Here is a 14,169-nt window from a genome sequence, read left to right on the forward strand (position 1 = left end):
AACACCTTGGTTTTTATTTTCCTATCCTTTTTGAATCAGGTTAAGCTGTAAACAATTTCTTTTTCAATCAAATACTGCCAGCTAGAATTACTTCCATTCATGCATCACTGAAAACAAAAAGGGTATTTTACCTTAAGTATAGATTTTTCATTTTAAACCATGTCACTTTATACAGAAACCAATAGCTAGATTCAATGCACCCTGATTAGTTATGTAAACAGATAACCCCCCAAAAAACCCACATCGACAGAACGAGTAAGTTGGTTCCTTCATAGCATGGAAATTAAAATCTCTCCTGACTTGAGGTTAACATGGTCAGGAATACAGAGTGTGGCACATAAATCCATCTAGGAGGTGTATAAATTGCACTGTATCTGAATTAACAAAGTTATGCATAATGAAATGCACAGTTTAAATTCATGCTAGAAAGCATTTTTCAATATGAAGTGGCAGCCAACTGGCAACCATAACAGTTAGGTTCTGCACCATCATTTATGGCATTATAGATAACTATTACATATAGCATACTCAAAAACCCTGAAGGATTGTGTTACTTGAAACATTCTCCAGGCAGTCATTTGGTTTGAAACATTGGGAGAAAGACTAAAGAGATCACCATCTTATACCAACTATGGTACCTTTAACTTCCATGAAGTAAAATCAGATATGATGTGTATTTCACAGTAACAAAGTTGCTTAATGCCTTTTCTCCAACAGTAGGATTGTGGTAAATGTTTCTGCCCTCAGATCACCATTGTCCTGGTGGCTTTCCCTTTTCTCAAGTTTGGGTAACTACACTGAGCACTTTTCCTGGTTTTTAACTATTCATCAGTCCCTTCAGTATATCATCAGAGAGTTCCAGCAGCGGGAGTTCCGGGGACGGGATGTCCAGGGGGGGAAGGTTGGGTATTGGAATGTCCTTTGCCTTCCCAGCAGTTGTTGCAAACTTCTGCCAAGTTGCAGCTGAAGAAGCAGATTCCGAGTGCTGCTGCAGACCCCACAACTCTGACTTCTCCACAAAGTCAGTGTCTACATCCAACTCCTTGTCTACTGGAGATTTTTGGAGTCTAGCTCTTTCTGCTTTTAACTGCTTATTCTCTCTCCTTAATCTCTCATTTTCAGCTACAAGAGATTCTATGAGCTGCTTCAAATCTGCAATTTTGGTTGCCTGCTCTTCTATTATTGTTTTGTCATCTTTTGGCGCTTTACTCCCAATACATGCTTCCACTGGCTCCTTTTTTTTCTGAAGCAGAAACAGAAGTGTATCTGGGTCCCTGTCAAAGACACCCCGAATATCCTGTGAATGTTTCTCGGTGGAAGAGCTGTATTTCTGAGCAACAGGAACCAGTACGTTTTGATCATCAGAGTCTTCAGCAGATGGCCTGTAAGAAGTCTGAAGATGTGCGGCTGCTTCCTTGTCAGCACTCTGCTGGGCTTTCAGCTTTTCCTCCCTCTTTGCCCTTTTCCACCTCTCCTGGATGAGCAGTAACTGTTTCATATGACTATCCCTTTGTAATTCCAGTGATAGCTGAGCCTGAGTAAGAACAAGATTAAACAATTTAGCTGGTGATTCCTAATGCCACCCAAATATTCACAAACATTGAATTAATTACATGTGTGTAAATATTTACATCAACAGCATCACTGCATGCCCAAGGGGGGGGAGCTTTTGTTATTCAGACATTAAGTCCAACAGGAAGTGCTCATTGCTTGTACAGTGCAACAGATTCAGATATGTCAGATTTACCATAACTACTGGTCTGTTTGTATGTAGGTCACTGACCAGGCTACAATACCTCTGGGCAGAGGCACCCAGAGTTTAACTGACCTATGACCAACACCAAGAAGGAAGAGATTCACTTGGCATGCACAGCCACACTCTGGCTAAACAATGCAAACTTTTTGTATGCTTCTATGAAGGTATCTGTGTAACTGTATCAATAACACCCAAAATGAAGCAGCAGATTGCTCCAAGGCCAGGTATGGACCCAAATGATTCAGCCATATTTAATGAAGGAGGTGGCACAGCGGTTATGAACTCACCTGGGTCAAAGACCATTTTTCTACAAGAATGACCCATTGGAGCAAAGACAAATGTCTGATCTCCAAGGGTTATTTCATTTCATATACTGGCTAAATTCAAAGCCTGCTGGTACAAAAGTACTGAGCAGACTACACTACTACATTCACAGATAAACTTATGCAATGAATAAGAAAAAGTGTCAGGGCTGTTGTTCTAGAGATCCCCCAATCAGGATGCATTAAGCCAAAATGACAAACTGTAGGTGAGATGCTTGGTTTTTTGTCTTGGCAAAATACTAACAGATAAAGTTAAACATGACACTAGTTTTGTCACATACTTGAAAATGTCTGACAGAGTAGAAAGTTGGAGACCCCTTGGATGGGTTAAGGTTTCTCTTGTCCTTGGAAAAACACTCTAGGAAAATTAGTATTACCACACTTGTGAAACTCCTGGTGCAGTTGCCAAGAGTTCAGAGAATTTTGCAGAGGCAAATGGCCAGGAGGGGTGTGATCAGACCCAAGGGGACCCATGGGGACAGCATGGGGCTATGGATGGTTCTGGCAGCTGCTGTGCTCAGGTCTCACCTGCTCCGACTGGGTCAGCTTCATGGCATCTGTGAGGTACCCTGTGGGACAGAACATCATCCATCAGCACTCAGGGCAGCCTGGGAAACCTGAACACCTCCAGAAAAGCTAAGGAAAGCCTTCAGACCTGTGTGCTCAAACCCCACATAAAGGCAGCAGTCTAGAGGGAAAGTATTTACAAGTTACAGTGGCTGGAAACACCTGCTGTTTTTCAGAAGTCTGAAAAAATTACTGTAAGACCTTGTAATGCACACTACACCCTTCCCATAGTATCCTGTTGGCTTTGGTCACTCCAGCTTGTTTTTAGAGCAGCAGCAATTTCCAGAAAGACTTTGAGCATATCTTACTAGTGCTGAAAATGACAATGTATGAGAAATTCTCAACCAAATTTGGAATGATGCAAGACAAAAGCAAGAAACATTCAGTGTATTTGTGGCTTTTATCTTGGTATATGAAGTGAAAAAAACCAAAAAGTATGCATTTTAGAATGTAAGTGCAATCCCTCATCACTCTGAGTATTCATAAATACCAAAGAAACTATTTGTTTCTCCCTTTATGGAGTTTTCTAGTATTTATGAATGGAGGCAGAATGCCTGGTATCTAGGTTACCATGTTCAGAGCAGCCACTTACTTTGTCTCCACACAAGCCCTGTCACTGAAAATGCCCTACTTGTTACTCCAGTTAAGATCTCCTTTCTTCTTCTGCCAAGGAGCTGCACACTGTCAGAGAGCTGAGGGACCCCAACACAAAAAGTGAAGCAGGACTATTTAAAGGACAGGTAAAAGCACAAGATCTCACAGAGGAGAGGCTGTCCCCGCAGTGTCAAGGTCTGTGATGCAAGTTTTGCTCAAGTTCTGGGGAGCTCTCACCTGTTCCATGCTGCCTTGATGCAGACATTAGGAAAGGGAAGTTTTGTAAGCAAACATTTGTCCTTTACCAACAGAGAAAACACTGTGCCCTCGCCTATGAAAGCAGTAAAGAAAATGCAAAGTATAAAGAGCAACTGGCTTCGAGCAGGTACACAACTTCAGTCTGTGCATACCCCAAGGTGTTGGCTTCATCTTCAGTCAAGAACTGCCTTCACAGTGATAATCACCCCCAATCTAAACAACTTTGGAAATGTCTGACTTTAGCTGCTCACAGGAGAAAAAAAGTTTTCTAAAGGGTTCTTGATCTGGACTGAAAAAAACCCCTGACATTTAAAAAATATAAATTTTGCAAGGAACTAGACATTCTACTTATACAGAATCATAGAATCTGCTGAGCTGGAAGGGACCCAGCAGGAGCATCAAGGCCAACTCCTGGTGCTGTGCAGGACACCCCAAGAATCCCATGTGCCCAAACATTGTTCAAACACTTCTTGAACTCAAGACAGTCTTGGTGCATGCAAATCTAGAAACTGATTTTAAGTGCTGAAATGTGAGAAATAAGCTACTCACCAGCAGCTTTTTTGTGACAGGAAATTGCTTCTTCATATTTCCCTGCTGCCAACAAGCGGTCTGCTTTTCTGCTTTGCTGGTGAGCCTTAAAATGAAAAAAACAACATTACATCAATGAGGGTTAATGGACAAATAGTTATACCTCTCTGTAAAGTAATCAATACATGTGGAAAACCTGTACTGACTCCAGTTCTCAGGCTTTTAGGCTCAGATTTTCACTCCCTTCCAAGCTTTGCAGTTGCACTTCTTTAATAGTATCTTACAAGAGTCTGTACTGGTAAGAAGTGAAGTTTGTTAATGCAGCAAAACTGGTGTGTACACAACAAAATACTTTGAAGCTGCTCCTCAGAAAGCACATCCTCTTTCCTAGGCAGGCAATTACCATAGTAATGTAAAAAGAACACTAGGCCAAAAGAAGTTATTAGAAGTTGTAAGTATTTTGGGCCAATTTACCTGGCAGAATGCAAGATATTTGAATTGTGTTACATCTTACAGCTGATTTGATATTTTCTGCTGCCCCATGCCCAAGACATTTTGCCTCTTGGGTGAATAACTTGCCTTTTTTTTTTTTGTCTGCAGCTTACACCAACTAATGGTTACAGCACAGCCATAGTTAAAAGTATCAAAGTCACGTTGTTGCTGTACAACAGTTAAATCTATATGAGTATTTGTAAGCCACTAATGTAAACCACCAACACAGGCTAAGGTTGTTGCTAAAAGCCAACACTTGATGCAAGTATTTGCATATGCTTAGCCAGAAACTATTGCATAACCAGCACTGCAATATTCATGAAAGCAAGTCCTTTTTGTCACTACTACAAGACATGGATTTTATGGCCCTTCCTCCAAGACAAGCTGTGGAATGTGAAAGGCTGCAAGCAGCAAGCACTAGCCAGCTGAGTTACACACACTGTTCAGGACTGCTTTACTACATGTGGAGCTTGAAGTAAACAGACATCAGCTACTGATACTTACATGGTACTAACATCCATTTAAAATACAAGTCCCAAAATGCAGGTCAGTTTGTCATTTTTGTCTGCCAAGTGGAGTTATGCCCTACAGTATTACAGTAAGTTCAGGGTTCTACCAGAATCTTAGCAGCTCTGACACCACAGAAGAGAACAGAGACATTTGGCTTTCCCAAAACTCATTTCATATGCAAATATGGTGTGTTCTTAAAAAACCTAAACCACAACTCCTTGATTCTTCACAAAAAATATTGCTATATTCTTCTTTCTCACCTTCACTGAATCCTCAGAGCATTGTTAGCATTTCCCATTTCTTCTGAGGTTAAATCATCTCAGAAGAGGAAGTATTTTCCTATTGGAAAATCGTCTGTTTTATGGCCTTTTTCTACGGACTCCTACAAACGACATATGCCAGAAAGATAAACTTATTTCCCTTTGATATGAACAAACAGTATCAGCACAGACAGAGCCATCTCCTTGGTTATTCCTGGCAGCTTGTCCCATTACAAATTAGCTATGTCATGGACATAAAAACACCTGAGCTAGTTCTTTGCAAAACAATTTTTCAGTAAATTAGTATTGATACAGCTGCTTCTCAAACTGCAAGGGCGGGTGTAAAAAACCAGGGAAAGAGGAAATAGAATTGCCAGAGACAGAAGAGCTGAGAAAGCAATTCAACAAGTCAGAGGACAAGTTCCATGTACTAGTTTTCACATATGAGAATTTGAGTCCCATTGTTTTCAAACATTATTCATGTATGTTTTAAACTGCTGGAGTGTGATCTTACTCAAATCACTTAAGCACATGCAGAACATCTGAGGACATTCAGTTCTTATTTGATTGAGCAATTAAATTATTTCCATTCTCAATTAACTTCCAGTGAAGCTGAAGGGTGTCTGGAGAAGTTGGGCTGAACTGTGAATAAAATGAAGAAAACAAAAGTCCACAGATGTTGGCAAAAACAAAACCTAGGGTCCTCTGATAACAAGATCACAATGCCTTTCTTGCTCTTACATCAAAATATACATGTCAGGCCATCTTACTCTGATGCAACAGAATTCTCAATGGAAACAACAGGAGCCACACCAGAAAAAAAAATCCATTTTCAGCACAGCCCTGTGTGAGAAAACTAGCTGTTTTGCAGTCAGTCATGGGCAAGGAATTCCTATTTTCCTATCTTTTCCTGACAGGTTGACAAGAAAATACTTGCTCATTTATTCTAACCTGTGTCTGTTCTAATTAGTTGACTGTGGAAAGATCAAGGAATTTCTCCCACTTTCACATTAGCTTATTTATCAACAAGCAATTGGAAGAAATTAGTGGTGCTGTTTCCTAGCAGCAAGTGAAGCTGCAGCAGAAGTACTTGGATGCTTACTAGCCATTCTCATGGATGAGCCTCTACATCTTGGCTACTCTGATGATTTGCTCTTAGTGCTCAGTTACCCTCAGCCAGGCAGCTTCCACCATTGTTAGCACATCTATTTTGAACTCAGAGTGCCCTGTGTCCCATTATAAAACTGGCAATGGAAGAACTGGTGCTCTGTCATAAAGAGAAGATAACTCTCAAGTTTACCCCTGCTCTGATGTCATGCTAGAGGAAGGTATTTACACAACAGCTCTGGAGCTCCAGTGCTGATTCCCAGCAGATTTAAGCAGGATTGCTTTGACTTTGGTCTTGCTGCTGTGATTACAGAAACACCTGCTGCTTGACTGTGGTGATTTATAGATTTGATTTCTCTTTCCTCTTCCACTTGAAGTGCTGGAAATTAATGTAGGAAACGGTGTAAGAAAAATTATACTTTATGAAGAAGCTATAGAATTGAAAAGGGGAAGCAGGCTGACAGCTACTTTCAGATGTCTCTCCCAATCCTGATGAGCAGGAATTCCCAGTAGGCAAATGGACAGGTGTAACAACTTGACTCTTGTAATAGGAAGCAGGTGTGAGTTAAGGATGGCCAAGCTATAAAGCTTCCTCACCTTGCTCCAATATAATTGGTTCTTAAGAGATTTGGGTGAGCCTTGTTGTGTGACTGGGAGCACTCTGGGCTAACTGGAGAAGGTGAGACATTTTTCCACACCCTCTGTAAATGTAGTGAGATGCTGAGGGACAACACTTGCTTTAGTGAGTTTTACTGCTATTCTGGAAGTGTTCCTATTTGATCTTTCCACCTGACTAGCCCAAATCATTGCCTATGTAATCTCTGAACAGAAGAATAAAAGCCCAATCAAATAATCCTCTAGAACAGCAATGAGGGTCTCCTCTTTACCTACAGCTTTCTTTAACCAAAATTTAACACTCCACTTCTTTGTTGGTTGTTTTTTTTCCTCCTATAGACTAGATAATGATGTGACTGCAGGCTGTGAGAAATGAAGCCTTAAGGCCCACTTGCCAGACCTATTACTGCTCCCTCAAAGGAAAAAAATAGCAATGTTTTCTTTCTAGACACAGCATACTCTTATAACTTAAAGGACTACCACAGTGTGATCCTGGCTTAGGTTGTGGGATAAGGAAGGAAAGCTGCTACTCTTCCCATACAACTCCAGTTGTTAGCTATTGTGGAAAGGAGCATAACAGGAAAAAACCCTGCTTGATTCACCAGTATAAAAATAATGCTCTAAAAAAATTAAAAAGGCAGATGTAGTACACATTTTCAAACAGAGTAGGCCTACCACCCTCTCCTCAGAGCAGTCATTTGCAACGGTGCTCCTGCAGCTGAGACAGGTATGTTTTGTTTTTCTCTGTTCCACTAATGGAACAGCCCTTCACTGGACAAAGCCTTGCACAAGATGTTAAGCTTACAGCCTTCATAGTATATTACAAAGGACTCACCAGAAAATGATGTATTTTAATGGGATTATGGAGCACAGATTACAGCACTTTACTTAAAATGACAAAGGCAGGAAAAACCTAGCTGCTAGAATAATGGGGCCTGATGAAAGTTTAACTGCAAAGAAGTTTCTGTTTGTAAATGTTTTAAGTGAAACCACTGTTTGATGCTACCATCATCTATTTTATGTTATGGGCTGTGCATATCAGTTATTATTGCCTGAAAAGGTTAATACCTGTGCTCTCCTATTGCTGAAAACAAGGGGGAAGGGTTTTTTTGAGAGCTGAGGGATCTATTTTAGGATTTGTTTCCTTAAGGCTATAGGTCTGATTTCTATTTTGAACAGTCAAAGTGCACACTGCATTGCTGCTCTATGATCCAGAAGAGTGCTGAGTGTTTTCCATATGGGTGTTTACAGCATCAGGCCACAAAGGGTGGGACAAGGTGGTGCACCATGGCTCTCTCCACCCCACACACACTCTGTCAGAGGCTACATCTACAGAAGCCTCTTTCAAAGCCATTCTTACCAGGAAATAGTGCATTTAGAAAGGTTTGAATGTGTATGTCCTCATATGCACTGAAAAAATATGATGAGAGAATACAGTTCAAAACTTGATCTGAGAGGTCTAAGAATAAACTATGGCCATTCATTTACTAAAAAAGTGCAACCTTCATCAGGGTGACTATGGAAAATGCTTGTATTTAGTGGCAGTTGCACTAAAAGTAAAAATAATAAAAAGTAGAATATATTTGCAGTAAAACTAAAGAAATGGAAATGGTGTAGTTTTACCAAGAGAAGCAAGACCCCATTTTTAAATACTTGTATTCTGTAGAGAAAGATGACTAAAGGTCAGCCAAAAAATGGCAGAACCCACTGTGGCTGTTCAACCAAGACCACTAGTCACATGTTAGCTCAATTTTCTGTATTGAAAGCCTGTATTTAGCAAGGTTGACAGAACAATGACTCAACTGTGTAAATGATAGGTTAGTGTTCCTATAGAGCAAAACAAGTAAGTGACACTATCATGAGAATGTTAATGTTGAGAGTACAGACCCACTTTGAATTGCTTTGGATTGAATTGTAAAGATGTCAAAGTTCAGTTTGCATGTAAGCAATAGTATTAGACTTTAAATATATGGGCAGACAAGCAAGCAGCTGTTTAGGCAACCCCATTAACTGACTGAATAGCTCTAATTGACTATGCCTGTGTTCCCAACCTATTCCAAGTTTCAGATAAAATGGTTACTCTGAGTTCCTCACCATGCAAATGCAATTAAAAGATCTGGAATGAACCCAACTTGCATTCATACTGCTCAGGTTAGGTGGAGTCTTCAAAACCCCATCCAGGCAGAGCTGCAGCCCTTTCCCTGAGCACCTGCACCTTCCTTAAGGTGTGGTATCCTTTTACTTACTGCACAGTCAAATCAACCTCATTCGGTTCCTGTATTCAGTATGATAAAAACACTAAATGCTTCCACCTGTTTTTCAGAGCCATTTTCAGACTCCCAGAATGAATTAGGTTGGAAAAGACAGTGAGATTGAGTTCAGCCTGTGACTGAACAGCACTCTGTCAATGAGACCATAGCACTGAGAGTCATGTCTGGCCTTTCCTTATCCAGGGACGGTGACTGCACCACCTCCCCAGAGCATTCTGTGTGCCCACAGATCTCAGCTGCTTTGGCTATGTCCTTCTTGTCCCCATATATAATGTGTCACAGCTGGTACTACACTAGTCTTACTAACTGAAGGTTAAGTGACAACCATTCCACTGCCCTGATAAACAAAACCAGTCTGGGCTTCTGTATGTAGCCCTAAACCACAAGGCTCAAGCTGTTACAGCAACTGAGCTGCCTCTCAATAGGAGCATCTGAACCATTACAACAAATTGTCCAAGTAAAACAAGCCTCCAAGAGAAACAATTTCAAAACAAGTGGGGCAGAAAGGCTTCAGCTGTGCCTTCAGCCTGTCTCACCAGGCTTCTCTGAGATGGCTTCATTTGGGTCTTTAATCTGCTGGTCATGCTCACACAGCTGAGCTCTGTGGCTTGATGAGGGGCATGCAAGGCCAGTGTGACACAGCAGAAAGGCACTGCTGGTAGGTACCCAAACAGCACAGGTACAGGGAGGAAAGAACACCTGCCAACCACCCAGTGCTTAGCTAATTATGTTCTTGACCGGGAGCTACTGCAAGTTGTTTTATGTGCCACAAGGAACAGTTTTGTGTTGTGCTGTTACAGCAGGTACATGCCTGCACACAATGCTGTCCAGCTTTTCCAAGGTGGCTATTACTGATCTGGCTGTTCAGATGAGTATGTGATGCACCTCCAGCCACTTCACTCAGACATGCTGCTGCCTCTGTGGATTCACACCTTTTGGTTCTTCCACATTGTGGTAAAAACAGATTTTGTGTTAAGCATGTCTATCTAGTGATACTTCCACTTTTGTTACCTTACAAGCTTGATCTCTGTAATTGGACTTCAGAATTGAGTGTATCTGCCTTTTTTTGGTTTCATTTCACACTGGAAGATCAAGTCTAGCAGCTGACAGCTTAAGACTGAAAAAAAAAAAATAAATGGGGTTCCATGGATGTTTCTATAGATTAACATAATATTGCTGGTTTTCCAATGAAAATAACAGAAGTGCAGGCTGGCATTAAGTCTCAGACACATTAACATGTGTGGTTTAAATTCTCTGGTCTCTAGTGAACTTCTGTAGATGTTTTCTATTTTCTCCTCCTACACTGCCATGTTGTATATTTATTCTGCTTGTTATTTTGCCTTTGTGTGGATGCAGTATTACCTCATTTTGAAATAATTAAGTAAACCATTGATTGGCTTGCACTGGAATGGTTGCTACTGATGGCTAGCAGCATTAATATTAAAAGCTTTCATTATATGAGGTTCTTGGAATACACATTTTGTGCTGTTCTCACTCCAGCTATTGGTCTGTGCTTTCTGGTTTTCACTAAAACAGCAGCTCTTCAAGCTGGGTCCTTTTTGCTTCAGGAAACTTAAGAGCTGACAGATATTAACCAGATTTTGGATTGTATTTTATTATAAACCATACAAATACTATTACCTTGCAGGAAGAATACAAGGTAGAGGTGGTATAGCTCCTTAGCTACAGGACACTACTGAGCTGTGAAAGTAGAATCTGCAGAATTATGAAGTCCTGAGTGTCAAACTCTGTTTAAGGAGCAATTTCTAGTCTCTTCCTGAGATTAATACTATTTGCCTCACTTTTACTGTTGCTTCCAAGCTTCTGATGGTCAGCAGTGTGTGGTTGTGCTTCTTAACTTGAACTTTTGCTCCTACACCTAAGGGTAAAATTATGGCTGGATATGGGATCAAAATTCTTTGCCTAAATCAGAGGGCAGTAGGAAGGGCCCCAATAACAAGCAGCACAGAGAAGCTCTCAAGATGCTCTGTAAAAACATGCAGTGTTCATAGAATTCTTATCTTCATGCCTTTACAGTGTAAGTTTTAGTTTGTAAAAGGAATGTTGAGGTGTTTTTGATCTAGATTATGTGTGAAATAAGTAATCAGCTGAGCTAGGTACCAGCTGTATGGCTGCCTGCTGGTGCAGGGACTCCACTTGCTTCATGCTGGTTTTAAGTTCCATGGCATAACCTAAAAATTTTGTGTGAGGCTGAAGAAGACTAAGTTCCATATTTATTTTAGGGAAATGTATCATTCAGAAAAAGAGCATAATTGAAGCCAGGAAAATAGAAGATATGGCATTAAAGTGTAAGGGGTGGGGTGTGGTTGGTTGTTTCTGCTGTTCTTGTCATTGTTTGGTTTGTTTGGGGTTTTTTTGGTGGTCAGATCAGCTGGCCAGGAAAATCAGGACAGTATCCATGCTTCCCAGTAACTAAGACTAGATGCTCCACTAGCTGATCCACTATTAATGGATAATTTTTACAGGACAAAGCAAGATTCAAGTATTGTGGTAAATTCTAATGAATAGCCTTAACTGATGGAAAATCAGTTTTGTGAAAATTGTCAAGGCTGTGATATATTAGAAGAGGGAAAATATCTTGTGTTTAAACCATTGATAGCAGTTAAATAAGATTAATGATTACTCTATCCAAAATCACTTTGTAGTTTAGGTGTTGGGTGACTTGGTGGCTTTGGTTGGTTTTCCTTTTTTTTTTTTTTTGGTAGCTTTATTTTCCTCGTTGGCATTTTTGGAAAAAGTTGTGCTTTTCAAATTCACTGGAACTAGATTTAGGGAAGAGAAGAAATTTATGGGAAAAGAGAGTGCAATAGGTAACACTGGATAGTATCAAAAACTGAAATGAACATCCTTATTTTGGAGGTTGGCACCTTCCCTGAATGATGCTCAGTCTGAAGCTCCACAGCAGAGAGGGGCTGTGAATTCATAATTGTGTGTATGAAAGTGTGTAAAGCAACTCTTAATCCTGTATCATCCATTACACCCAGAAGTGTTTTGACCTTATTGTCAGCCTGGAGCTAGACAGGCATGGTGACAGCACACTCCTGTTGTGGTTGCAGGGTCATAAACCAGGCTTTAGTCACAGTCACGTCACTCCTATAATCCTTCGAAGTGGTCTCAGGAAGAAACATTACTGGCTGGTGATGTTGCCAAAAAAGTTGCTACTTTCAGACATTTACTAGTGAATATACAATTATAATTTTCTCTTTAGACTCTTATGCACTAGATCTCCTTTTTTTAAAAGGGTTTTTACAATGTCTGTGAAACAGCTATAGTTTAGCCCTCCTGCTTTCAGTTTGCCTGATTTTAACCCCATGATATCAACAGGTTACAAGAGCTTTCCTATTTCCTGCTGTTCCTTATTTAAATTAGTCTTTCAGTAGACAGAATAAAAAGTGAGACAGTATGATGCTGACATACCCAGAGTGGTTCTGCAAGATCTGTTTAGATCTTCAGATCTAAATAGACCATCTTCCTACAACACTGTCAGCCCTAATTCCATAGGTGGTCTACAATGACAGTTGTGTAAATCTTTCTGAAACTAGGGAGAGCAACCTAGAAATACCTGATTGACTCTGTAGGCAGTGATTTGTCAGGGCTGATCCACCCTGGCATAAAAAAGCTTTGGTTAAAACCTAAACTGACACAAGTCTCTGAGGTTTGCATGGCAATGTCTAAACAATTCCTGGACCTAACTCATTCCTGGAAGCAATACAGCTGTACTCTCAGTGTGCTGCCTCTGTTTAACTGGACTGCTGGACCAAAACTTGTTTTCCAAGGGATTGCTCTGTGTATCACCACATAGCCAAGCTACAGCTTTGGTAAAACCCACAAGGCAGCAGAGAATGAACTCTTCTTGACCTAGATCTTGTCTCTGGGAGAGAGACCTGCCAATTCAGACTGTTTAACATCTGATTAGCTTTTGTGAAGAGACATTTTTTAGACTGTTTCAGTTCAGGTTCCTTAGAAATTTAGTTTAAGCAAAACAATTACTGATTTAAGGTTTTAAAGCATTTCACCTTCTGGAATTACAGGAAGCACTTAGCCAAGAGCAGGCCCTGACAAGCCTCTAAAGCTCTTTAAACCCTCACGGTTATGGCCTGTGTCATCTAAACGCTTCCTCTGGACGCTTCCTTCCTGAGCTGCCCTTGTCCCTCGATTTTGCAAGGCGATGTCCCCACACCCCTCCAATCCAAACCTGCCACGACACGCACCCGGCCGCTTCCCCGCTCCGGGCCCGGAGCAGCGCTGTCCCCGCCGGGACCGGGCCGAGCGCACCCGCTCCTTCCCGCAGCCGCCGCTGGGCCCCGCTCCCGTGCGGGCAGGGCCTGGCCCGACACCTGAGCAGGTGTCTGGGGGGAAGAAAGGCCGCAAGAGCCCCTTTTTCTGTTCAGGTCGCGCCTCTCCGCCTGCTCACCCGGGACTAGGAGCCGAGCGGTGTCACCCTCTCCCCGCTGTCTGAACGGCGGGAGCAGCGGCGGCACCGGCTGACTCGACGCGCGCCCCCTTCCCCTCCACTCCCCGCGCTCACCAGGTTGAGGGGCCCCTCCATCACTTCCATGGACGGCGGGGGCTGCGGGCACATGGGCGAGGGGCGCTCGCCGGTGCCCCCGGCCCGGCCCGGCGCGTCCCGGCCCCCGCGCGGGTTGTAAACACGGCGGTCGCTTCCGCCCGGCCCGCGAGAGCCGCGCGCCGCCTCGCGAGACTACGGGGCCGCGTCGCCGGGGCAACGGGCGCCGCGCGCGCCGCCCGCCCTGAGGGCAGAGGGAGCGGTCTGGGGGAGAATCGGGAATGGAGAGAGAAAAAAGGAGACGAAAGGAAATGTTAGAATCGTAGGATATGCTGAGTTGGAAGGGATCCATCAGGAATAT

The 14,169-nt window shown here is 42.1% G+C and overlaps 1 protein-coding gene across 2 annotated transcripts; it reads right to left on the reverse strand.

Annotated features, from left to right (window-relative positions):
* On the reverse strand, positions 1 to 13,964 carry NRBF2 (nuclear receptor binding factor 2). 2 transcript variants are annotated; one of them, XM_030951699.1, is made up of 5 exons: positions 13,830 to 13,930; positions 5,289 to 5,410; positions 4,048 to 4,132; positions 2,608 to 2,648; positions 1 to 1,534 (listed from the first exon to the last, which is right to left on the reverse strand). In XM_030951699.1, the coding sequence occupies exons 4-5, from the start codon at positions 2,629 to 2,631 to the stop codon at positions 818 to 820; spliced, it is 741 nt and encodes a 246-aa protein (XP_030807559.1). In that variant the 5' UTR covers positions 2,632 to 2,648; positions 4,048 to 4,132; positions 5,289 to 5,410; positions 13,830 to 13,930; the 3' UTR covers positions 1 to 817. The 2 variants fall into 2 exon arrangements, with proteins under 2 accessions (XP_030807559.1, XP_030807558.1); XM_030951698.1 differs by lacking the exon at positions 5,289 to 5,410 and having other exon boundaries at positions 13,830 to 13,964.
* Positions 13,965 to 14,169: the final 205 nt, after the last annotated feature.

This window comes from Camarhynchus parvulus, chromosome 6, assembly GCF_901933205.1.
Source record: "Camarhynchus parvulus chromosome 6, STF_HiC, whole genome shotgun sequence".
NCBI classification, from domain to species: Eukaryota; Metazoa; Chordata; class Aves; order Passeriformes; family Thraupidae; genus Camarhynchus; species Camarhynchus parvulus.